Source organism: Mustelus asterias, chromosome 5 (genome assembly GCF_964213995.1).
Source record: "Mustelus asterias chromosome 5, sMusAst1.hap1.1, whole genome shotgun sequence".
Classification (NCBI taxonomy): Eukaryota; Metazoa; Chordata; class Chondrichthyes; order Carcharhiniformes; family Triakidae; genus Mustelus; species Mustelus asterias.
The window spans coordinates 56,090,852-56,117,677 of NC_135805.1; the positions used below are offsets into that span (position 1 = coordinate 56,090,852).

The window sequence follows — 26,826 nt, forward strand, 5'->3', positions numbered from 1 at the left end:
CTCTTGAGGAAAGATGATACAGGGCTATTGGTTCCATAATCATGGTAAGGAAACTGATGGGAATTTTTAAAAAGCAGCCAAGATGTACCGATGGTATTTTCTTGCCCAAAAAATTGCAATATACCCTTGCTACTACTGTGCAAATCTGTCTGATAGCAGTGCAAGATAATGTTTTTTTCCCTTCGTTCATTGGGACCCTTCATGATTGGAGCAACTATCTTCCCTCTGAAATATTGAGCAATTGTGTGTTTTATTAAACTTGCAAAAATTACTATTTTAATCACAAAAATGATTATTAATTGAATATGGAAAATATTTCATGAGAAAACTTGGGTTTCAATCCTTCAATTTTTTTCCTTGTGGTTTAGAAGATACATTTGCAGTCAAGTAATGTCCTTTGTCTGCAATCAGAATGCAGTCTATTCTGCAGCACTGCTATTTTTTATGGTCTACTTACTCTTAAACTATTTTAATTAACTGAATTTCTAGTAAACAGATGTCTTAAGTATATCGTTTGACAATTGCGTATTGTGAATTAAGTTGCTCCTTTTCTGTTTTAATAAGAGCAAGACTCTAAGGAACAACTGCGGTCTATGCTACTTGTGCTAAGATGTCATTTAGCTATGAAGTGGAATGTATTTATTGAGTTTGCCCTGCAGATATGGTCCACAGCGCCAGTGCAAACCATATTTGGTGGCTGAGCAAGAAGAGCCAGGTGGTGCTGTAAAGCTTAGTACAGTGAAGCGTAGACAAATTCAGGCTTGACATTTGCCATTCTGTAGTGCTGCAGGGAAGAGAAAAATCTGCTTTTCCATATGTTTCTGGTTTATTTTTTGCCTGCAGTTTTGTCCAGATGGCACTGTGAACATTGTTTACCTTAAGATGCTGTCCCAGATGTGGGATTTACCCATGGGCATTTTACAGTTGTCAGCCTCTTTCTAAGAATGTTTCAGAGTAAATAGTAAAATTTAGTTTTCCATATAATTTGTTTGACATCTTCAAAATATTTATTTTGCAAAACTATATGTTGCTACGCAAGCGTAAGTTTACAAATTCATGGTATGCATTAAAAACTACTGGATATTTTATTCTAATCATCCATTATTTGGCATTTAAAATTCTGCAGATGCAAGACTTATTCATTTTAGGTAATTTCTTGAAGAGAACTTTTCCCTTGTTTATATTGGAATGATGCCACTCACAATAAACCCCTGCCAATTGGTATTGTACCAGTTTTAAGAGTTATCCCTCTGGTCATAGTTATTTCTACCAGTATGACACCAGTTCTGTGGTAGTGTAAATGTGGGCCTGGTCTGATAATTTACCTCCCTTTCGTGCCTCCAGGCAACAAAAGATGTCTGTATGAGACTTAAAGTCACTTTACATCTATGCAAGATCTGTTGTGTAAAGTGTGCAGAGATTGCATTAACACTGGAGTTGAATTTTTCCGTCATTCTAGGTACTGAATACAAATAAAAAAAAGATATTGCAGTAGAATATGTCAGCTTAATGTCTGGTGGTGGTGTGCATAACCTTTTAAGTTTGCCATGTTTAAAAATTGAATGAGGGAGGAAAGATTAAGAGAGGTAAAGAGTTGCACTATTTTGAGTCACGATTTTGTACTCTTACAAGGAACACAAATTTAGCATGCAGGCATAGCAAGCAATTAGGAAGGCAAGTGGCATGTTGGCCTTTATTACAAGTGGAATGGAATATTAAAATAACGAAGTCCTGCTTCAATTGTAAAGGACTTTGATGAGACCACTGCGCAATTTAATCTCCATATTTAAGGAAGGATACGCTTGCATTAGAGGCATCACAGTGAAGGTTCACTGGATTGATCCTTGGAATGAGAAATGGTCCTTTTGCCGAGAGAGTCAGTAAATTAAATCTCTGGAGTTTAAATGAACAAGAGGTGATCTTGAAAAATGGAAGGTTATGAAGGGGCTTTGACAGGGTAGATCCTGAGAGTTGGCTGGTTAATCACAGGCAAGGAGCCGATCATTTAGGATTCAGGTGAAGGGAAATTTCTTAATTCAAAGGGTTGTGAATCTTTGGAATTCTCTATCGCAGAGTGCAGACGCTCCATCATTGAGTATATGTAAGGCTGAGATAGTGAAATATTTGGTCTTGGAGAATCAAAGGATATGTAGAGTGAACAGGAAGGTGGAGTTGAGGCAGAAGATAGTCATGGTAATACTGAATGGTGGAACAGATTTGAGTTTGTTTGATCTACTAGAGTTCCTATTTCTGATGTTCTTGGGATCCTGGGGAAAAAATCAGGTTGAACGCGAATGAATGAAATGAGCCCTCATGAAGAACAGCATGTTGTAACTAGATAAATTAAATATTTTGGATAACTGTTTATTGTAACATTAGATAAAATACTAGAGACTTGATTTGAAAGATGACTTGTGCTTAATAGAAGCTCTTTCTTGTACTTAATAGAAGCTCTTTCTTGCACTTTGTTCAGGTTTGAGGGAGCTGGTGGAAATTGATGTATAAATGCAGAAGAATGTCGTCTTCAACTTCCTTATTCATCATTTGAAGCATAGATAATCGTGTCCATCACCTGGAATGTTTGCTAGCATTCCAGTGGGTAGAAACTGACTATTAAAATCAATCTGTGCCCGGAAGGTTCTTCCGTAAATAGGACAAGATGGTATAGATAAGAGAGTTTTAGTCGAATTGCTGGACTGGGATTTCCTTTCCTTGTGTTTCTCTTTGCCTCTGATATGCGCTTGCTTTTGAAGGAGGCCAAATCTTTTTAATTTCGTTATGCCTGGTGCTGTGATCCTGTTTGAGCTTCTGCCAGGAATCAAAGATGATATCAAAACTCCTAAGTGACATTTTCAGTGTGCCCTTCTAGTGTTTCCATTCATTGCCAAGAGACCAAATCCAGACTCATTGGCGGGGGTGGGAGGGCGATTTTACCGAAATAATTCTAAGTGCCGAATGAGCATGAAAAAAGGAGAGAATTGCACCCATTTTTTCAGTGAGCTTTCAGATACGATCTTATGGCACATATTGCAAAAGAATTGCAAAGTGTGATTCACACCAGCAGGGGGAGTGAATGGAGTCTATTCACACCAGAAAGCCGGCTGTTCACACTAGAGGCCGCTATTGCGCATGGGTCGATCTCTCTGTTTTGTGTAACAGATCACAGAGAGATCTGTCAGCCCGCTCCCGATCACTGGCCTCCCTGGCCAATTCCCGGTTGCAGAGTGTGGAGCTCACCACCCCACCTCACACCATCATGGTCCTGCCCAGTGGGCAGTGCCAGGCTGGCGGTGCCATGGTCTCAGGCTGCCACTGCCCAAGGGACACTGTCCCCCCACCCCCGACCTCTCAGTCCCATCAGCAAGGCCACGGTGTCAAGTCTCTGTTACTGGGGCCCATATGTGATCCTCGCCAGTGAGGACCTTTGAGGAAGTGACGAAGATGATTAATGAATGTAGGGGAGTGGATGTTGTCTACATGGATTTCAGTAAGGCCTTTGACAAGGTCCCTCATGGCGGACTGGTGCAGAAGGTGAAGTCGCTTGGAATCAGAGGTGAGCTAGCAAGGTGGATACAGAACTGGCTCGATCGTAGAAGACAAAGGGTAGCAGGGGAAGGTGTGTTTCTGAATGGAGGGCTGTGACAAGTGGCGTTCCAAGGGATCAGTGCTGGGACCTTTGCTGTTTGTAATATATATAAATGATTTGGAGGAAAATATAACTGGTTTGATTAGTAAGTTTGCGGACGACACAAAGGTTGGTGGATTCGCAGATAGTGATGAGGACCATCAGAGAATACAGCAGGACATAGATCGGTTGGAGACTTGGGCGGAGAGATGGCAGATGGAGTTTAATCAGGACAAATGTGAGGTAATATATTTTGGAAGATCTAATATAGATAGGAAATATACAGTAAATTTCAGAACCCTTGAGTATTGATAGGCAGAGGGATTTGGATGTACAGGTACACAGACAACTGAAAGTGGCAACGCAGGTGGAGAAGCTAGTCAAGAAGGCATATGGCATACTTGCTTTCACTGGCCAGGACATTGAGTTTAAAAATTGGCAAGTCATGTTGCAGCTTTATAGAACCTTAGTTCGGCCACACTTAGAATATAGTGTTCAATTCTAGTCACCACACTACCAGAAGGATGTTCTGGAGGCTTAGGAGAGGGTACAGAAAAGATTTACCAGGATGTTGCCTGCTATGGAGGGCATTAGGTATGAGGAGAGATTGGAGAAACTTGGTTTGTTCTCACTGGAATGACAGAGGTTGAGGGGCGACCTGATAGAAGTCTACAAGATTAGTTTTTAATTCCCTCAGAGAACATGGAGAAGATCCAGATTCAGTAATTCCGTGATTTCCCTGATAAATGTAAAGTGAAATTGTCTAGAAAATGCTATACTTGGCGATTGAGTGAGAAAGACCGGCTGGAGAAGATTGGGGAAAGAAATTAGAATTCTGAAAAATCCCTTTGATTGGACAGAAAACTTAGAACAGAATAGTAGTTGTTGAGAAAACTGGAAGGAAGATGGGAAGGCATCAATGTAGCTCTTGATAAGTGTTTAAAATTGATCAAATTAACATTTGATAAGTGTTTAAAATTTAGAATTTGCCCAAAGTATAATTCTATAAGTCATTCTAAAAATCCTGATTGGTGCAGAGGAATGGACTGAAACAGTAGCAGAGCAGCTCAGACTGTTGGGGCTGAGGGGTTTGCAGCGGGAGGAGAAGGATTAGTAGTTCAGAGCAATGCCAATATTTTGAATAGCATGGCCACTTCTAAAGTAGATTGTGGTTGATGTGGTTTATTTATACTCCAGGTAATTTTCACATAATTGCCAAAAAACTCTTTTTGTACTAAAGCATTATTGCTTGGCTTAAGATGTAGGCAAAGATGTAGATCTAGGCAAATTAAGACAAAAAGGTGTGGTTATAAATATAATCTCTCGCACTACTGAACATTTGGCAATCAATAGTTTTTCTCCAAACTTTCCTCATATTTCTGGATTTACAAGTATGCCATTCTTCTCATGATAATATTGTAACTTGTGTTCCATTGGTGTTCAGAAATAAATAAATTGCTTATTCCATAATTTGCTTTAGTTTGGAATATAGTTATCTGAAGATAATGGACCATGATGAGTGAAAATATATCATGCCACCTAATGAATTCAAAATCTATGCATGCATTTGTACATCGCAACCTACCTTGGGTAGACCACTCTATTTGGCAGTGGATTGCTAAGAAATGCATATCTTTAGGGAGAGGTGGAAAATAATAGTTAAAGAAGTGCCGAGCACTTCAGTTCAGTAGACAAAGCAAGTGCTTGCATTTATGTAGTGTTTTTAGGATGTCCCAAAGCACTTGGTAACCAGTGGAGTGTACCACAAGAGTCACTTTTTACATGGCAAATCAATTAATTATTATATTACTGGGGCAGCACGGTGGCACAGTGGTTAGCACTGTTGCCTCAAAGCGCCAGGAACCCGGGTTCAATTCCAGCCTCGGGTGACAATGTGCCGTTTCTATGTTCTCCCCATGTTTGCGTGGGTTTTCTCGGGGTGCTTCAGTTTCCTCCCACAGTCCAAAGATGCACAGGTTAGGTTGATTGGCCATTCTAAATTGCTGCTTAGTGTAAGCAGGGATTAACGGTAAATTTGTGGGGTTACACGGATAGGGCCTGGATGGAATTGTTGGTGGTGCAGCCTTGATGGGCTGAATGGCCTCCTTTTGCACTGTAGTGATTCTATGATTCTAGATCATTTGTTTTTGTGAGTGCTAATTGATGGAGAAATATTAACTAAAACATGTGGAGAATTCCTGGCCTTTTGAAATAATGTCAGGAATGTTCTACATCCGTGTGAGCAAGTAGCCAATGTATCAGTCTAATGCCTTATCTAAAAGGTAGTGTGTTGCCTATTTAACACTCCTTCTGTATGATATGTTTTGTGTTCCTGTCCTGTCCTAGAGTGAGCTTAAGCCCCAATGATGCAGATGAGATTGAGCTAAACTGACAGTTGGAGGACTGCAATTTAGTTCTTTGTCAATCCTCCAAATATCCAAATTAAACATTCAATGAAAGCAGGAAGGGGAGGAAATATTGAATGCAAGAATGAATAACATTTAATTACATTAATTTTGGTGTTTGTTTCTGCTGTACAGATTAATAACTCAAGCTACTGAGCATTATGAGCAAAGTGGTTTGGTCGGTATTGCACTGACCTAGCAGCCCGTCGGATGAACTTCGGTCCCAAAATCGCAAATTGTAAAATTTGAATTCAAAGGAAGTCTAATAATTTTTTTGTACCAGAAAAAGCCAATGAAAATTGCAAAGATTGTAGTAAAATTGAAATATTGCATCAATGTCCTTCAACAAATAGAATCCGCCATCCCCACCTGTTCTGACCTACATGTGACTTGCAAATGGTTGACTGTTTACACACTTAGTGTAGCTTTGGGCAATAAATACTGTGTTGCTGGTGCCAAACTCATCCTAGGATCAGATATTTTTTAAAAAGTTACGTTGGGATAGATTTTTCAATTTGTTACCCAGGTCTAAAACCAACAATCTGGCTGCCTATCATTGAAATCACTTGGTTTTCCTTTCTGTTTTTTCAGTGGGGAAAAAACTGAAGAGTTTCTTTGATATATGACTAAGCTTTACATTCTTTACATTCATTTAGCAAATTAAAATTCTTAGTATCAATTTCAAACAAAGCAGTTGGGAACTTGGAACATGAACAGTTGACATCTTGGTTCAATAATTCTTGTCACTGAGTTAATACAGGAAATATAGTGCATGGGAGGCGAAAAACTGTAATGCGAAAGTATGTTCCCCTTTCTGTCTTTAAAGTCTATTTTTCATTGCTCAAGGGGCTAAAGTGAGGGGAAATTTCTTCACTCAAAAGGTTGCGAATCTTTGGAATCTTATCAGAGGATTATGGATGCTCAGTCACTGAATATACTTCAGGCTGAGATAGACAGATCAAGGAGGTTGGGTGGGAAAGTGGAGTGAGTTGTGGTAGAAGATCAGAATGGTTGTATTGAAAGGCAGAGCTGGCTCGAGGAATCCTATGGTCTACTTCTGCTCTTATTTCTTATGGTCATGATTCATACCAGTGGAGGATAATCTTGATATGAAAGGCATTGTTACAGTTTGAAGCACACCATTTGATGAGCAAAGATGTGCTTGGATAATACCAACCCCTGATGTTTCTTTAAGGATATCCACCAGATCGAATGGTTAGCACAATGTTTCTTCCTGAATAATATTGAGCACTCCCTTCAAAAAACTAATATACTGCATTAATTTTACTGTTATGCAGCAGAATTCCTCTGGTTACTGCTTTAAGAAACCAGCATCCTGCAAATATTCAGGAATAAAAGTTGGGAATTATGAACATGAGTTGTATCAGTTACGTATATCCACTTTATGTTAATACATTAATATTGAGATTCACAATGCCTGTAGAGGACTGGAAAATTAGGTTACCAGATTCCGCTATTTCCAATCTTGCATCTCTTAACCTGGGATTCGTTTCATCTGAGAGTGGTGATTTATCTGTTTTTGAAGGTTCTAAACTTCTTAATATTTCCTTTCTCACTTTGTTTTTTCATCAAATATTTCACACACTTCACCTTAACTGCAATGCCTGCAATGCTGTTTCATTGCTGCCCGTCCCCAGCAGCCTGATCCTGATTTCATGAAGACAGATGCAAAATATTCATTAAAAACACAGAAACATAGTAAATAGAAGCAGGAGTAGGTCATTTGGCCCTTTGATCCTGCTCCACCATCCCCGGATCCCTTTAGCCCCAAGAGCTGTATCTAATTCCTTCTTGAAATCACAAAATGTTTTGGCATCAACTACTTTCTGTGGTAGTGAATTCCACACATTCACCACCCTCTGGGTGAAGAAATTTCGCCTCACTTCAGTCCTAAAAGGTTTATCCTTTTTTCTCAACCTATGAAGCCTAGCTCTGGACTTCCCCACCATCGGGAGCATTCTTTCTGACTCTACCCTGTCTAATCCTGTTAGAATTTTATAAGTTTCTAAGATTCCCTCTCTTCTAAACTGCAACGAATATAATCTTAACCGACTTAGTCTCTTCTCATATGACAGACCTGCCATCCCAGGAATCAGTCTGGTAAACCTTTGTTGTACTCCCTCTATAGCAAGAACATCCTTTCTCAGATATGGACACCATAATTGCACATAATGCTCCAGGTGTGGCCTCACCAACACCTTGTACAATTGCAGTAAAACATCCCTATTCCTGTGGTCAACTCCCACTATGAAAGTCAACATACCATTTGCTCCTTTCCTGCATGGTGTACCTGTGTGCCTACTTTCAGCAACTAATGCATGCGGACACTAAGGTCTCACTGAGTTTCCACCTCAATTTACACCTATCAAATAATAATCTGTCTTCCTATTATTACTACCTATGCCTATGTCTTCCACCTCCACATACTGGTTACCTTTTTGATTTTGAATAAACTTTAATCATTCCTCGTTATCCTCTTCCTCATTTATGCATTTATAAAAACATGTTTTCTTGATTTTACTTGACAATATTTTTCCATGCCCTGTGTTTGCTTTTCTAATTCCTTTTTAATTTCACTATTTCAGTAATCTATACTCCTGTATTTCTGTAGTATTGAGCACTTGGCAACTGAATAGGCTTCCCTTTTTGCCTTATCCTACCTTGTATGCTCCCTAACATGAAGGGGCTCTAGATTTGGGATAGCCACCATTTTTCTTTGTGAGAACATATTTGCTCCGAACCCTCACTACCTCCTCCTTAAATGTCTCCCACTCTTATGACATGAATTTATCTTCAAGCAGCTACCTGCAGTCCATTTCTGCTAATTCACATCTTGGTTTAGTAAAATTGGTATTTTCCAATTGAGAACTTTTAGCACTGGCCTATCTTTGTGCTTTACTACAACTCTAATCTAATCGAATGGTGATCACGACTGCCAAAGTGACCTCCTACTGATTTCCATTCCACTTGTCCAGCTTCATTCCCTAAAACTAAGTCCCAAATTGACTCGTCTCTTGTTGGGCTTATTAAGTATTTGTTTCAAAAGATTTGTCCTAAATGTATTTTAAGAATTTTTTTCTCCCTAAACCTTTCACGATGATTCTTTCCTGGTTAATATTAGGGTAGTTGAAAGCCCATTACTATTACTAACCTGTTCTTGCATCTCTCAGAAATCTATTTTTTTTACTCTTCTGTGGGATGTCGGCACAGTTGGCAAAGCCAGCATTTGTTTCCCAACACTAATTGCCCCTGAGCTGAGTGGCTTATTCAAACATTTCAGAAGGCAATTTGGTGTCAATCACATCGCTGTTGATCTGGGCCAGAATTCTCCAGCTGTTCACACCAGCGGGATTCTCTGGTCCCGCCGGCACTGCACCCCCAACCATGGGTTTCCCGCCAGCATGGTGTGACGTCAATGGGAATTGCCATTGACAGCGGCGGGACCAGAGAATCCCGCTGCTAGCAAACAATGTTCCACCACCGGGAAACACATGGCTGGGAGGCCGGACAATCTCCCCGCTGGAGTCATATGTAGGCCAGACCAAGTAAGGACGGCAGATTTCTTTCCTAAAGGACGTTGATAAACCAGATGAGTATTTAGAGCAATTAATGACAGTTGCCATGGTAACCATTACTGAGACAAGCTTTATATTTATTAATTGCATTTAAATTCCACAGCTGTGGTGGGATTTGAAACCATGTCTCCAGAGCATTGGCCTCGGCCTCTGGAACAAACACACAAATTAGGACAGGAGTAGGCTGTTCAGCCCCTCAAGCCTGCTCTGCCATTCTGTAAGATGGCCTCAACTCCACATTTAACCTACCTCTGATGAACTTTAACTTAGTCAAGAATGTCCATCTTTGCCTTAAAAATATTCATTGACTCTCTCCAGCACTTCCTGGGGAAGAGCACTTGGCACGTCATAACATTCAAGGCTATGGGCCAAAATGCTAGTAGATAGGATTAGGTGGGAGTTCAGTTGTTTCTTGCATGTCAGTGCAGACTCGATGGGCCGAAGAGCCTCTTCTGCATGTATGATGCTAACAGTTCCAAAAGATTCGGGACCCTCCTGAGAGAGAAAAGAATTCTTCTCATCACTGTCTTAATGGGAGACCCCTTATTATTAAACTGTGTCCCCAGTTATATTATCTCACACAAGGGGAAAAATATCTTTTCAACATCCATCCTGTCATGTCTCCACAGAATCTTAGCTCTTTGATCAATAAGATCAAAGCAATAACAAATGCTTCTTTTAACCAATATTGTGATCCCCTGCTTTTTATCCCTCTTACTATCTTGCCTAAAATCCTATATTGAGCAACTGGTCTTCTTTAAGCCATTTTTCACCAATAGGTATGCTTATGTGGTTCACTCTTACATGCCCTCTGAAATGGCTGAGCCAACCACTCAGTTCTAGGACAATTAGGCACTCAATGTTGGTTCAGCAAGCAATACCCACATCCCCTGAATGAATGAAAAAAAATCATATTTCCAGGTGTCTTCCTCATTAGATTTCTTGCATTTAAGTATATGTACCATTAATTAAGCACAAACAATTTCATTTGTTGTCTATTTTCTCTTCTTTTTTGTGCCTACCTTGCACATTTGCTTACTAATTTCCTGCCTTCCATTTTGAATTTGCTTTTTTACCTTTGGAATCTACACTGAAGTTCCTAACACCCTGCCAGCAGCAGTAGCATAACTCCCACAACAATATTAGTCCCACCCTGCTGAAGTGCAACCCATCTGGCTTGCCCAGGTCCTAGGCCCCCCAGAACCTGTCCCAATACCGAAGAAATCTTCAAGCCATGCCTCCAGCGACTCATTCTGTGCTCACCAGCATGTACACCACCTTTGAGGTCTTGGTTATTCATTTTAGCTCCCTAAAACCTGTTTGCAGAAACTCATCTGTGATCTTACTAATGCCATTGATACTGATTTGGGCCATGACTTCTGGCTGTTAATACTTTTGTCTTTAGCCTAATTTAAATAGCATTGGCGTGCGTACAACATACCAGCCACATTTTCCTGTGCAAGGGACTTTTATGAGAAGTTCTGTATACTGTTGTGTAAATACAAAAATTTGGAACAAACATACTTATTTCTGAAAATTAACTTTGTAGTGATTATATTTATCTTCAAATAACAGGGATCTTTTTGCTCGTCAAAAAAGTATATGTTGATATCTCATCTTCACCCTGGCATTTTGGTTTCCAGAACCTATTATTAAATCCTTAGGTTTTTAACATGCTGCTTCTTTTTAACAGAGCATTGTTCATCAATACTTAACACTGTAGATGCCAAATGTTCTTATCTGTTATTGAAAGTCACTTTGGCATGATGAAAGTTGCGAAATACTGCACAGATCCAGCCAAATCCATGCATTCCTTAGGGTAGGAATTAATGATGCCCATTTCCTTCCTGCCCACTCAGCTCTTAAGTGATATGGCAAATAGTTCAGCTAGGTCTCCATGCTGGTTGTAGTTACTGCTGGGAAATTTCAGACATCTGTTTAGCTTTCTAGTTTGAATCAAACAGTGCTTCCTTTTGCAGCTGGGACCAACACAACAGATCTTGTGCTGGCGGCGAAAACTTTCAGCTGTCATCTGTGATCACAGATGACTGCGACTGTGTTCACGATTGAATATTTAATACCAATCCCTATTGAGACTTAAAATAAGTACTTTTACACAGCAGTTTAGGGTATATGTATGATTGCACAAAAAAAAACATTGGGTGTCATTTATTGGCTATTCTTCCTAATTGAAACATTTAATTACTTGAAATATTGCATTTATTAATTTTTAAGCAATACCTAACCAAGAGTTACAAATAAATCTCTTAGCATAAGTTGAAATATTTGGGGCTCCAGGTTCTTGATGGTCCATTTATGTTTAAAATGCTATTTCTGTGCTTTAATAAATGACGCTATTTTATTTTGCTGCCTTCCTATACATTTGAGAGCTTTTTGTTTCAAATTTATCTAGAAATATTCAAAATAATTTGGGGAAAACCAGAAAAATGCAACTTCTTTTGAGTCTGTAATGCTTCTATGTTGTCAAGTAACTAGAAGGAACTTTTTCTCGATGTGTTGTACTTGTATATTTTTTATAAATTTGTTTAAATTCACATTACACATTGCAGTATTTTACATTGCAGACCAACCTAATCCCACCACTAAATAGAACTCTGCTGTCTATTTTCTGAAGGTACTGTTACTTTTGTGATGCACTGATTCACTCCTCTGCTACCTTTCACCTAGCATCCTCATGTGCAAGCATAGGCATTGTAACGTCTGTCCGTTCAGCACCTCTTGAACCATTAGACAGAATCTCTGTAAAAAGCCCTTACATGTAAGAAATTGACATGTACTTAGACCATAAGGTATAGGAGCAGAATTAGGCCATTCGGCCCATCGAGTCTGCTCCGCCATTCAATCATGGCTGATATGATTCTCATCCCCATTCTCCTGCCTTCTCACCGTAACCCCTGATTCCCTTATTGATCAACCTATCTATCTCTGTCTTAAAGTCACTCAATGACCTGGCCTCCACAGCCCTCTGTGGCAATGAGTTCCACAGATTCACCACCCTCTGGCTGAAGAAATTCCTCCTCACCTCAGTTTTAAAGGAGCATCCCTTCACTCTGAGGTTGTGGCCTTTAGTTCTAGTCTCTCCCACTAGTGGAAACATCCTCTCCACGTCCACTCTATCTAGGCCTCTCAGTATTCTGCAAGTTTCAATTAGATCCCCCTCATCCTTCTAAACTCCGAGTATAGACCCACGCTCCTGAACCGCTCCTCATATGACAAACCCCTCATTCCTGGGATCATTTTTGTGAACCTCCTCTGGACCTCTCCAAGATCAGCACATCCTTCCGTAGGTAAGGGGCCAAAGATTTGTCTGTAGATCACGCAAGAAACAATACTTTTCACTGTATGTTAATACATGTGATAATAAATCAAATCAAAAACTGCTTTCAGTATGCCAAATGGAGTCTGACCAGAGCCTCATACAGCCTCAGCAGTACATCCCTGCTCTTGTATTCTAGCCCTCTAGAAATGAACGCTGACATTGAACTTGCCTTCCCAACTGCCAACTGCACCTGCATGCTAACCTTAAGAGAGTCCTGATACAGGACTCCTAAGTCCCTTTGTGCTTCAGATTTCTGAAGCCTTTCCCCATTTAGAAAATGGTCTATGCCCCTATTCTTCCTACTAAAGTGCATAACATCACATTTTCCCACATAGTATTCCATCTGCCATTTCTTTGCCCACTCTCCTAGCCTGTCCAAGTCATTCTGCAGCCTCCCCACTTCCTCAACTCCAAGACGGAGTACGGGAAAGAGATAGAGAATCTGGTGAACTGGTGCAATGACAATAATCTCTCCCTCAATGTCAACAAAATGAAAGTACACCAGGTTTATTTGCCAAATAAACCTGTTGGATTTTAACCTGGTGTTGTGAGACTTCTTACTGTGCTTACCCCAGTCCCACTCCGGCATCTCCACAACAAAATGAAAGAGATAGTTATCAACTTCAGGAAGCGCAGTGGAGGACATGTCCCTGTTTACATCAATGGGGATGAAATAGAAATGGTCGAGAGCTTCAAGTCTTTAGGTGTTCAGATCACCAAAACCCTGTCCTGGTTCCTTCACACCGACATTAGAATTAAGAAAGGCCACCAACATTTCTACTTTCTCAGAAGACTAAGGAAATTTGATATGTCCTCTATGGCTCTCTCCAACTTTTACAGATGCACCATAGAAAGCATTCTTTTTGGTTGTATCACAGCTCTTGTTCTGTGCAAGACTGCAAGAAACTACAAAGGGTCGTGAACAAAGCCCAGTCCATCACTCAAACCATCCCCCCACCCACTGTCTACACTTCCCGCTGCCGTGGAAAGGCAGCCAGCATAATTAAGGACCACACCAGTCCCGGACATACTCTCTTCCACCTTCTTCCATCGGGAAAAAGATACAAAAGTCTAAGGACATGTACCAACCTACTTAAGAACAGCTTCTTACCTGCTGCCATCGGTCTTTTGAATGAACTTACCTCGCATTAAGTTGATCTTTCTCTACACCCTAGCTATGACTGTAACACTACGTTCTGCACTCTCTTCTTCCCTTCTCTACGAACGGTATGCTTTGTCTGTATAGTGCGCATGAAACAATACTTTTCACTGTATTCCAATGTATGTGACAATAATAAATCAAAACACTACCTGTCCCTCTACATATCTTTGTATAATCCGCAAATTTAGCAACCATGCCCTCAGTTCCATCTTCCAGATCATTAATGTATACAGTGAAAAGTTGTGGTCCCAACACTGACCCCTGTGGAACACCACTAGTCACTGGTTGCCATCCTGAAAAGGACCCCATATCCGCACTCTTTGCCTTCTGTCTGTCAACGAATCTTCTATCCATGCCAGTACCTTGTCTCTAACTCCATTGGCTCTTAGATTATTTAGCAGCCTCCTGTAAGGCACCTTCTCAAAGGCTTTCTGGAAATCCAAATAAATCACATCCACTGGCTCTCCTTTGCCTAACTTCTTTGTTACCTCCTCAAAGAATTCTAACAGATTTGTCAGACATGACCTCCCTTTGATGAAACCGTGCTGACTCAGTCCTATTTAACATGCATTTCCAAGTACTCTGCAATTTCATCCTCAATAATGGACTCCAAGATCTTACCCACGAATGAGGTCAGGCTAACTGGCCTATAATTTCCCATCTTCTGCCTTCCTCCCTTCTTAAACAGGAGTGTCACATTAGCCTTTTTCCTGTCCTCTGGAACCTTCCCTGACTCCAGTGATTCCTGAAAGATCACCACCAATGCCTCCACAACCACCTCAGCTCTCTCCTTCAGAACTCTGGAATGTAGTCCATCCAGTCCGAGTGATTTATCCACCTTCAGACCTTTCAGCTTCCCTTGCACCTTCTCCATTTACCACTGCCCCCTAACTCTCTTGAAGTTCTGGCATGAAGTTCTCTCGTGGAGACTGATACAAAGTACCGATTCAGTTCCTCTGCCACTTCTTTGTCCCCCATTACTATTTCTCCAGCCTCATTTTCCAGTAGTCCAATGTCCATTCTTGCCCCTCTCTTACCTTTTATATATCTAAAAAAAGTCTTGCAATCTTCTTTCATATTACTAGCTAGCTTGCCCTCACATTTCAACTTCTCCACCCTTATTTTTTTAGTTGCCCTCTGCTTGCTTTTAAAGGCTTCCTAATCCTCTGGTTTTCCACTATTCCTCGCCTCACAGTATGCTCTTTCCTTTGCTTTTATGCTACTCCTGACTTCCCTAGTCAGCCATGGTTGCCTCATTCTCCTCTTAACATGCTTCCTCTTCCTTCATCCTTGGAATGAATTTATGTGGTGCCTTCTGAATTGTCCCCAAAAACTCCTGCCATGTTTGTTCCACAGTCTTTCCTGCTCGTTCCCTTTCAAATCAAATCTGGCCAGATCCTCCTTCATGGCCTTGTAGTTTCCTTTACTCAGTTGTAGCACCGTTATATCCGATTCCAACATCTCCCTCTCAAACTGCAATGTGAATTCTATCATATTTGGTCAGTCCTTTGATTCCCATACGCTCTTATCTGCTGATCACATTGAATTTCCTCCATACTGGAGCATCCAAATGCAGATTAGCATACTGCTTTGCCATCTGTCCAGAAGTACAACCCCAAACTGCCTGTTGGTTGCTACTTCAACAATGAGCACATCTTATGCCTCTGCTACTGTACCAATCGGGTGCTTAATTTGGTTGTGTCTTACACAAACTGTCCAATTTTCTTGATTTTACTGCTTGAGAAGCTATAAAGATGAAAGTCGATGGATGGAAACACATTCATATCTTTATGATGTTCCTCCACTTGTTTGTGTCATTGCCAATTCTGCATTCTAATTCTTGATTCCCATAGCTGTTTCATATCCGACGGTTTGGGTACAGGGAAGGTGATGACCTAGTGGTATTATCACTAGACTATTAATCCAGAAACTCAGCGAATGTTCTGGGGATCCGGGTTCGAATCCCATCACAGCAGATGGTGAAATTTGAATTCAATAAAAAATATCTGGAATTAAGAATCTATTGATGATCATGAAACCATTATCGATTGTCGTAAAAATCCATCTGGTTCACGAATGTCCTTTAGGGAAGGAAATCTGCCATCATTATCTGGTCTGGTCTACATGTGATTCCAGAGCCACAGCAATGTGGTTGACTCTCAACTGTCCTCGGGCAACTAGGGATGGGCAATAAATGCTGCCCATTATCCACGAATGAATTTTTAAAAAAGTTTCAAATGTAGAACTTATTAATTTGGGAGGTAAATTTAGTTGCAGTAAATTCTGAACATCCCTCAGGATTTCAATATTTTTGATTTCGAGCAGATCTGAAAGTCAAAAGCAATAAAATACTACATGTATGTAAAAACGACAACTTTAAGGCAGGGGATTGGTCAGGTAAATCTGTATTATTTTAAAGAAAATAAAATTTGATGTATGGTTGAAAATTTTTCCAGTGTCTATATTTGCCTGTTATCTACATAAGTATCTCATGGTAAATATTTAATAATACTAATTTCCAAAAAATATCTATTTTTGTGAAATCAATCTTTGAATTTTCTTATAGGCTTGAATTCTAAATTGAAGGTTCGAGATGAAAATTCAGATATCAGTGAAACTGTGAGAGGAAAACATTTGAGCAACAACGTGGCTGTTCCAGTCAAAGGACTATGCAATTTAGGAAATACTTGCTTCTTTAATGCCGTTATGCAAGTAAGAAACTGAAACAAAATAATTCTTAATTTGCTCGCTTATGTATTTTGCTTCCATTTCATTATCCCATCACCAGTGAGCTGGAATAGCACCCACATTTTATGAAGGGAGGGAGAGGGGAAAATGGGGACCGACAGACCAGTTTGCCTGATGTCAGTCATCAAGGAATTGCTGGAATCTATAAAGAAGGGAGTATTAATGATGCATTTAGAAAACAGCATGAATTAAACAAGTTAACATGGCTTTCTCAAAAGGAAATCCTGGTTGACAAATGTATTAAGAGTTTTGAGGATATATAACTAGTAAAGTAAATAAAGGGGAATCAATAGTTGTTGCATGGTTGGATTTCCAAAAAGCATTTGATAAGGTGCCATTCATAAGAACACAAGAGCTAGGAACGTGAGTAGGCAATTCCACCCCTCAAGCTTGCTCCGCCATTCCATACAGTCATGGCTGATTTTGTCTCAGCTTCAACTCCACTTTCCTGCCTGTTCCCATGCAACCCGTTACTAATTAAAAATCTATGTCCTCAAATTTACTCGATATCCCAGCATTCACCGCACTGTGGGGTTGTGAATTCCAAAGGTACAAAGATGTTGTTTATATTAATGATTTGGATGACAATTTATGGGGCATGATTAGTAAGTTTGCAGATGACACGCAAGATTGGTGGCATAGTGGACAGTGAAGAAGATTATCTAGGATTGCAACGGGATCTTGATCAATTGGGCCAGTGGGCCGATGGAGTTTAATTTAGATAAATGTAAGGTGATGCATTTTGGTAGATCGAATTGGGGCAGGACCTACTCAGTTAATGTTAGGGTGTTGGGGAAAGAACAAAAAGATTACAGGTTCATAGCTCCTTGAAAGTGGAGTCACAGGTAGACAGGGTGGTGAAGAAGGCATTCAGCGTGCTTGGTTTCATTGGTCAGAACATTGAATACAGGAGTTGGGCGTCGTGTTGAAGTTGTACAAGACACTTGGAATACAGTGTACAGTTCTGATCACCCTATTGATAGAAAAGATATTATTAAACTAGAAAGAGTGCAGAAAAGATTTACTAGGATGCTACTGGGACTTGATGGTTTGAGTTATAAGGAGAAGCTGGATAAACTGGGACTTTTTTCCCCTGGAGCGTTGGAGACTTAGGGGTGATCTTATAGAGGCCTATAAAATAATGAGGTGCATAGATAAGGTAGACAGTCAACATTTTTTCCCCAAAGGCAAGTAAGTCTAAAACTAGAGGGCATAGGTTTAAGGTGAGAGGGAAGAGATACAAAAGGGTTCAGAGGGGCAGTTTTTTCACACACAGGGTGGTGAGTGTCTGGAACAAGCTGCCAGAGGCAGTAGTAGAGGTGGGTACAATTTTGTCTTTTAAAAAGCTTTAACAGTTGCATGGGTAAGCTGGGTATAGAGGGATATGGGCCAAATACGGGCAATTGGGACTAGCTTAGTGGTTAAAACTGGGCGACATGGCCAAGTTGGGCTGAAGGCCCTGTTACCATGCTGTAAACCTCTATGACTCTATTCGGCACCCTTTCATAGAAGTAGTTTCTCCTCATCTCTGTTTTAAATCTGCTACTCCTTATCCTAAAACTATGACCTCTTGTTCTAGATTGCCCCACAAGAGGAAGCATCTGCTCTATATCTACTTTGTCAATATCTTTTATCATCTTGCATGCCTCAATTAGATTTCCTCTCATTCTTCTAAACTCTAGAGAGCATAGGCTTAACTGCTCAACCTCTCTTCATAAGACAAACCCCTCATCTTTGGAATCAATCTAGTGAACCTCCTGTGAACTGCCTTTAATGTCATGGCATCCGTCCTCAAATAAGGGGACGAAAACTGTACACAGTACTGCAGGTACGGTCTCACCAATGCTTTTTCTAGTTGCAGCAACATTTTTTTTCTTTTTATACTTTATTCCTTTGGCTCTAAATGAAACGATTCCATTTGCTTATTACCTGCTACAGCTCTATACCAGTTTTCTGTGTCTCACGCATGAGAACACCCAGGTCCCTCTGCACGTAAACACCCCGAAGTGTGTCTCCATTTAGATAATAAATTGGCTTTCCATTTTTCTGATCAAAATGGATAACCTCACACTATTCCATGTTAAACTCCATCCGCCACATTTTGGCACCTAACTTATCTATATCCATTTGTAAATTTCCTATTTCCCCATTCCCCATTGCAACTTACTATCCCACTTATTTTAGTGTCATCTAAAAATTTGTTTTTTATGTATTAATATAGATTGTAAATATTTAGGGCCCACCAACCCAACCCTGTGGCACTCCACAATACCTTGTCAACAGAAAAAGATTAATTTATCTGGACTCTCTGCCTTCTGTCAGTTATGATGTGGAGATGCTGGCGTTGGACTGGGGTAAGCACAGTAAGAAGACTCACAACACCAGGTTAAAGTCCAACAGGTTTATTTGGTAGCAAATACCATAAGCTTTCGGAGCGATGCCCCTTCGTCAGATGACGAAGGGGCATCGCTCCGAAAGCTTATGGTATTTGCTACCAAATAAACCTGTTGGACTTTAACCTGGTGTTGTGAGACTTCTTACTGTTCTGTCAGTTAGCCAGTCTTCTATCCAACCCAATAAGTTACTCTTAACCCCATGAGATCTTACATCGTGTATTAACCTTCTGTGCAACATCTTATCAAACACCTTCCTGAGGTCCATATATAATACATCTACAGTATTCCCATTGTCCACTTGGCTTTTTACATTTTTGAAAATCTCTAGCAATTTAGTCAAACATGATTTACCCTTCATTAAATCATGCTGACTGTGATGGATTGTGTCCAAATGTCCTGTTAATACTTCCTTAATAATGGATTCTACTCTTCTATTTAATCACCTCATCAACCTGTCCTGGTTCCATCAAGGATCTAAGAGCATTCACTCCAAGGTATCTCACTTCCTCTCTTCCTGTCTGTCCTCCCATTTATTGTGTAATCATTGCCTTGTTTGGTCTCCCAAATGCATCACCTCACATTTCTCTGGGTTGAATTTCATTTGCTGTTTTTCCGCCCACCTAACCAGTCCATTGACATCTTACTGCAGTCTGCAGCAATCCTCCCTGTTATCTACCACGTGGCCAATTTTTGTGTTGTCTGCAAACTTCTTGATCGTTCCACCTGCATTTATGTCCAAATCATTATATACCACAAAAAGGAAGGGACCTAGTATTGAACCCAATACAACCCCACTGGAAACAGCCTTCCAATCACAAAAACATCCATCAATAATCCTTGGTTTTTGGTACGTTGTACCTTCTACTATGAATTGGGTGGCATGGTGGCACAGTGGTTTAGCACTGCTGCACCCTGGGTTCAATTGCTGTCTTGAGTGACTGTCTGCGTGGAGTTTGCCTGTCTCATGGGTTTCCTCCGCGTGCTCCAGTTTTCTCCCACAGTCCAAAGATGTGCGGGTTAGGTTGATTGGTCATGCTAAATTGTCCCTTAGCGTGAGGGGGATTAGATGGGTAAATAGAGGGATTATGGGGAGAGGACCTGGGTGGGGCCATTGCTGAATGGCCTCCTTCTGCACTGTAAAGATTCTATAATAATAACAATCGCCCTTTATTTCCTACCACTAAGTTAATTTTGTACCCAGCTTGCTACATTTCCCTGGATCACATTGGCTTGTATTTTTTTATGATGTGGAGATGCCGGCGTTGGACTCGGGTGAACATAGTAAGAGTTTTAACAACACCAGGTTAAAGTCCAACAGGTTTATTTGGTAGCAAATACCATTAGCTTTCGGGGCGCTGCTCCTTCGTCAGATGGAGTGGAAATATGCTCTCAAACAGGGCACAGAAACACAAAATCAAGTTACAGAATACTGATTAGAATGCGAATCCCTACAGCCAACCAGATCTTAAAGATACAGACAATGTGGGTGGAGGGAGCATTAAGCACAGGTTAAAGATATGTGTATTGTGTATTGTCTCCAGACAGGATAGCCCGCAAGTCCAGGAGGCAAGCTGTGGGGGTTACTGATAATGTGACATAAATCCAACATCCTGGTTTAGGCCGTCCTCGTGTGTGGAACTTGGCTATCAGTTTCTGCTCAGCGACTCTGCACTGTCGTGTGTCGTGAAGGCCGCCTTGGAGAACGCTTACCTGAAGATCAGAGGCTGAATGCCCGTGACTGCTGAAGTGCTCCCCCACAGGAAGAGAACAGTCTTGCCTGGTGATTGTCGAGCGGTGTTCATTCATCCGTTGTCGTAGCGTCTGCATGGTTTCCCCAGTGTACCATGCCTCCAAGGCGGCCTTCACGACACAAGACAGCGCAGAGTCGCTGAGCAGAAACTGATAGCCAAGTTCCGCACACATGAGGACTGCCTCAACCGGGATGTTGGATTTATGTCACATTATCAGTAACCCCCACAGCTTGCCTCCTGGACTTGCGGGCTATCTTGTCTGGAGACAATGCACAATACACATATCTTTAACCTGTGCTTAATGCTCCCTCCACCCACATTGTCTGTATCTTTAAGATCTGGTTGGCTGTAGGGATTCGCATTCTAATCAGTATTCTGTAACTTGATTTTGTGTCTCTGTGCCCTGTTTGAGAGCACATTTCCACTCCATCTGACGAAGCAGCAGTGCTCCGAAAGCTAATGGTATTTGCTACCAAATAAACCTGTTGGACTTTAACCTGGTGTTGTTAAAACTCTTATTGTATTTTTTTAACCAGTCTGCTATGTGGGACCTTGTCAAAAGCCTTGCTAAAATTCATGTAGACCACATCAACTGCACTACCCTCATCAGTCCTCCTTGTTACTTCCACAAAAAAAATCAATCAAATTTAAAGCTGAGATAGACGAATTTTTGGTCTTAGAGAATCAAGGGATATGTGGAGTGACCGGGAAGTAGAGTTTAGGCAGCGGTTCAACCTGTTATATTGAATGGTGGATCAGGCTTGATGGGTTCTATGATCTTCTCATGTTTCTTAGGCCCTTAAGTTCTGTCCCAAAATAAAAAACATAACAAAGGTGGCACAGTGGTTAGTACTGCTGCCTCACAGTGCCAAGGAGCCAGGTTCGATTCCCGGCTTGGGTCACTGTGTGCAGAGTCTGCACATTCACCCCCTGTCTGCGTGGGTTTCCTCCAGGTGCCCCGGTTTCCTCCCACAGTCTAAAAGATGTGCTGTTAAGCTGCATTGGACATGCTAAATTCTCCCTCAGTTGCTGGAGTATGGCAACTAGGGGATTTTTACAGTAACTTCATTGCAGTGTTAATGTAAGTGTACTTGTGACACTAATAATCAATAATGTTCGAGGGAACCAAGTTTGTTTCGGATCAATTTATCAGGAAATAGGATATTTCACTCTGATCTAATTTATATGTAATGGCAATATTTTCTCAGGAACATTTCCTCGAGACTTAAGCTCTTCAACCTAACTGTAACACTATATTCTGCACCCCCTCCTTTCCTCCTTTATGTACGGTATGCTTTGTCTCTTTAGTGCAAGAAACAATACTTTTCACTGTAGACTAACACGTGACAATAAATCAAATCAAGAAAATGTAAAATTAAACCGATGCAAAGATTTGAAATCAGAATAGGACACTTGAATTTCTCCCTGTTCACCCCTATTGTATATTTGGTCACATGAATTCTGTTTATTTAATGTTGTTAACATATTTTTTCAGAACGTGGCTCAAACCCATTTGCTTGGCGAACTTATGCATGAGATGAAGGAAAAGGGTACAAAACTGAAGATCTGTCCACCCACAGAAACAAATTTAGTAAGTGAATAAATTTGCTGTGTTACTTATTACTTTTCAATCTTGTGCATGGATTGCAGAAGTTGAACTAAGCTCGACTCAGTTCTGGGGAGATGACATGGTACAAAGCGCATGCTGATTTTTTTATTGATGTGATGTACGTCAACAGGAACCAAATTACATTTGCTGGATCATAACCATATGTAAGTATCAGAGCTTGTTTCCCCATGGCCAAGGACAGCATTATCTACAAGGAGCTTCCTTCATTTGTGGAATCTTAATCTTTCTCACATTCATTTGTTATTCCAGAGAGTAGGAAGCAATTTTAAACAGATTACTTATTTTAAATGTTTGCATTTTTTAAATACAGTTTCCAAAGCAGCTGAGAGTAATCAAACTTTAATTGTGTTCAGCTCTTATTGATGTAATCATTGCTGGAATGTTGAGAATAAATTCTTAATTTTTTGTTATTGTCGCTTTGTGCTGTTGAATTACTTTTGAGTATTAACTGACCAAAATCTTTGGCTTTCTTGGTTGTTCTCCATTTTCTCCTCGTTTGCATGCGACACGGTGGCACAATGGTTAGCACTGTTGTGTCACAGCGCCAGGGACCCAGGTTCGATTCCGGCCGTGGGTGCCTATGTGGCGTTTGTGCGTTATCCCCATGGGTTCCCTTTGGGTGCTCCAGTTTCCTCCCACAGATCAAAGATGTGCATGTGAGATAGGGGCAATGTAGCATGGCCAAACTAAATGTCCAAAAATGTGTAGGTTAGATGGATTAGCCATGGTAAATACACAGGGTTACGGGGATAATGACGAGGTTTGGGTCTAGGTAAGATGCTTTATCGGCCAATGTGGACTTGATGGGCTGAATGGCCTCTTTGAGCACTGTATGGATTCCATGGTTCTATGGCTTTTATCATCTGGTGCTATTCATACCTTCCAAGATATGGATTTCAAATCAATCAATGGCCTTTAATCATTGCAATCAATGCAGTAAAGTTTATTTAATGGTTGATAGCCATGAAAAATGCCTGCCTTGATACAAACTAACTAGGGTATTCTGTGCTATTCAAGAGAAAATGCAGAAAAAGGGCCTTTAGAAAACTACCTATCCTATCGCAATCAAGCTCCATTGGATCCTTCGTATTAGATCTTATTGTGCACGACTTGAGCTCGATTTATCAGATGCTGCTTATCATAACCTGAGATCTAAGTCAATGCTAACAAACCATGTTTCATAAAAACATAAGAACTAGGAGCAGGAGTAGGCCACATGGCCCCTCGAGCCTGCTCGCCGTTCAATACGATCATGGCTGATCTTTTTGTGGATTTAGCTGCATTTACCCGCCCGCTCACCATAACCTTAGTTCTTTTACTGTTCAAAAAATCCATCTTTGCCTTAAAAACATTCAATGAGGTAGTCTCAACTGCTTCACTGGGCAGGGAATTCCACAGATTCACAACCCTTTGGGTGAAGAAGTTCCTCCTCCACTCAGTCCTAAATCTGCTCCCCCTTATTTTGAGCTGATGCCCCCTAGTTCTGGTTTCACCCGCCAGTGGAAACAACCTCCTGCTTCTCTCTTATCTAGAAAGGAGGTAAAAATGCAGGTGTTGCACCTACTATGTTTGCATGGAAAGGTGAACTATTGGTTATCAAACTGAAGCATTAACTTGTTTCTGTCTTGACAAATGCTCTCTGATCTGCTGAGGATTTCAAGCATTTTCTAACAGTAGTTTGCACTTCTTTCGACCACTTATGGTTGTTAATAGAGTGACCTTCATGACCTCAGGATGTGGGTGGAAATATGCATCTTTTTGAATTTATTACAGATCTGAATCCATTCTTGATTCACTTCCTACAAGTCTTGGATGTGGCCAGGCGTTGCGATGATGTTTGGTTTGTTGCTGTGTTCTAGTGCATTTGTTCGGACTATCCTCCATGAAATTTTGACTTGTATAGCAGGATGGTGTTCATTGAGAAGATACCCTCAATCCTCAGTTATTTATCTCCTGTTTCTTTATTATTCTCAACACTGGAATTGAGTCAGCAAAATTTCCCATCTACAGGAACCATCCTGAAATTGCACATATCTGACCACTGAAGGCAAGGAGGAAAGTAGGAAATTATCTGCTGAGCTGCATCTGTTCTATTAGTGAGCCAAATATTTTTGACATGTTCAATGTTAGGATAGTTCATAGATTAAACATCACAGCTCAGGAAAATCCTGAACACCAAGTGTGCCGGAGACCTGATTCTAAGCCCTTTCCAAGTTTAGTTACCTGCCTTTCTTTTCGATGTTGGCAAATAAGTCTGAGCTGATATGTCCAGGATATTAACCAAGTTGTGGGCGGCACAGTGGTTAGCACTGCTGCCTCGCATTGCAGTGTTAATGTAAGCCTACTTGTGACACTAACAAAATAAAATTTAAATTAAAATCTATTAATTCTGATTGCATTTTGCCCTTTTATGATAGCATGGGATAGTTCTGTTTCTTAATATCACTCTCTGCATGGCAGTGTCAAAACTGGACCCTGGCAAACGAGAAATTCTGGTCTTTTAGCACTTGGGATAAATCAGCAAATATGAAATTATTCATTTTTTTGAGGAACTCTCAATATGTTTAAAGTTATTCACAATTTTGTTGTCTCATTGTTAGCTGAATCCTAAATCATAGAATCCCTTGAGTGCAGAAAGAAACCATTCGGCCCATCAAGCCTGCATCACCAACAATCCCACCCAGGCCCTATCCCCGTAACTCCATGTATTTACCCTGCTAAACCCTCTGACACTAAGGGGCAATTGAGCATGGCCAATCAACCTAAACCGCACATCTTTGGATTTTGGGAGGAAACCGGAGCTCCCGGAGGAAACCCATACGGACATGGGGAGAAGGTGCAAACTCCCACACTGACAGTTAACACGAGGCTGGAATTGAACCCCAAGTCCCTGGCACTGTGAGGCAACAGTGCTAGCCACTATACAGCCCAAGATCTGTAATATTGAGATATATTCAAGTGAAGAAGGACAGAATTAATACTTGCCCAGTGGAATGCTGTGTGACACGCAAAGATTAAAAAAAACCTATGGATAGCTCTTCTCCACAGCAACAAGTTTTAATGTGATGGCATATATTGAGGGAAGAAAGGTAGAGAGATATGCATGTCAAGCTCTTCAGGTGTCTTATAGCAGAAACTGAATGTGTGGAGCGTGTGGGTGTCATGCATTATCAAACCCTATAAATGCATGAGAGATACAGTAAGAAGTGAGGGCAAGAAAACAGAAATTTCATGAATCTGATGATGTAAAGTTATCTGCAGTTATTTAACTTATCTGGAGTTATTTAGCCCTCTTAAGTGTTGACGGACTCAGAAATTTCATCAGGATTAAATTATTTTATTCTCTTTTTCCTTTAGCCACCTGCTCTCCCCCTTACATTTCTTCAAGGAATAGAAAAACCCTACAGAAAACAGGATTTAACCATGGTTGAGAAGAGAAGTGAAAGCTAGTCTTGGATTAAGGGAAGAAGCTTATAATATTGCCAGTATAAGCATGAGAATTGGCAAGAGTCTAGAATTCATAAAATGATGACCAAGAAAGTGATGAAGAGAATTTAGAATGGGATATGAGAGTAAACGAGCAAGGTGGAATTTTAGAGCCCCTCCCATTGGCTTGATTTTCCAGTCCCACAGAAGCCGATGGACTTTTGAACAGCATGCTGTATTTTATGGCCCCACTCTCACCTTGACAGTGCCTTAAAATTCCAGCCACAGAAACATTGTAAAAGTTTCTATAGGTATGTAAATAGGAAGATATTAGTGAAAGTGAACATGGGTGGCTGAGAGGCAGAGACAAGATAAATCACAATGGGGCTATTAAATAAATACTTTCTATCTGACATCACAGTAGAAGAACCAAGTGCTCTGGGTGTTCCTATACGGAACATGCAGCTCCATCAAGCCATTAGGAAAGCAAATACCATGTTTGCTTTTATTACTAGGTGTGGTAACCTGAGACCACAATAAAGGTAGTCAAATGCGCTGTTTAAAAGGAGTGCCTTCTTTGTATAACAAAATACTGAAGTTTTATAGCAACTCAGCAGGACAGTAATAACTGTGAAAACAGGAGCAGCTAATACTCAGATCTTGCTTGCAGAACACTCTCTTGCAGACAGAAAAAACCTGCAAATGCTCAGAACTTTCAACAGACACCATAAAACAATTACGTAAGAG

The 26,826-nt window shown here is 40.6% G+C and overlaps 1 protein-coding gene across 9 annotated transcripts in view; it reads left to right on the plus strand.

Moving 5' to 3' along the window:
* The window catches only part of usp45 (ubiquitin specific peptidase 45), a 161,280-nt gene that overhangs the window by 52,684 nt on the left and 81,770 nt on the right, over positions 1-26,826 (plus strand). For all 9 annotated transcript variants that reach the window (XM_078212618.1, XM_078212616.1, XM_078212617.1 and 6 more), the window contains 2 exons: positions 16,695-16,840; positions 22,519-22,614. In XM_078212618.1, coding sequence (XP_078068744.1) covers positions 16,695-16,840; positions 22,519-22,614 — 242 coding nt within the window. The remainder of the gene's footprint in view (positions 1-16,694; positions 16,841-22,518; positions 22,615-26,826) is intronic.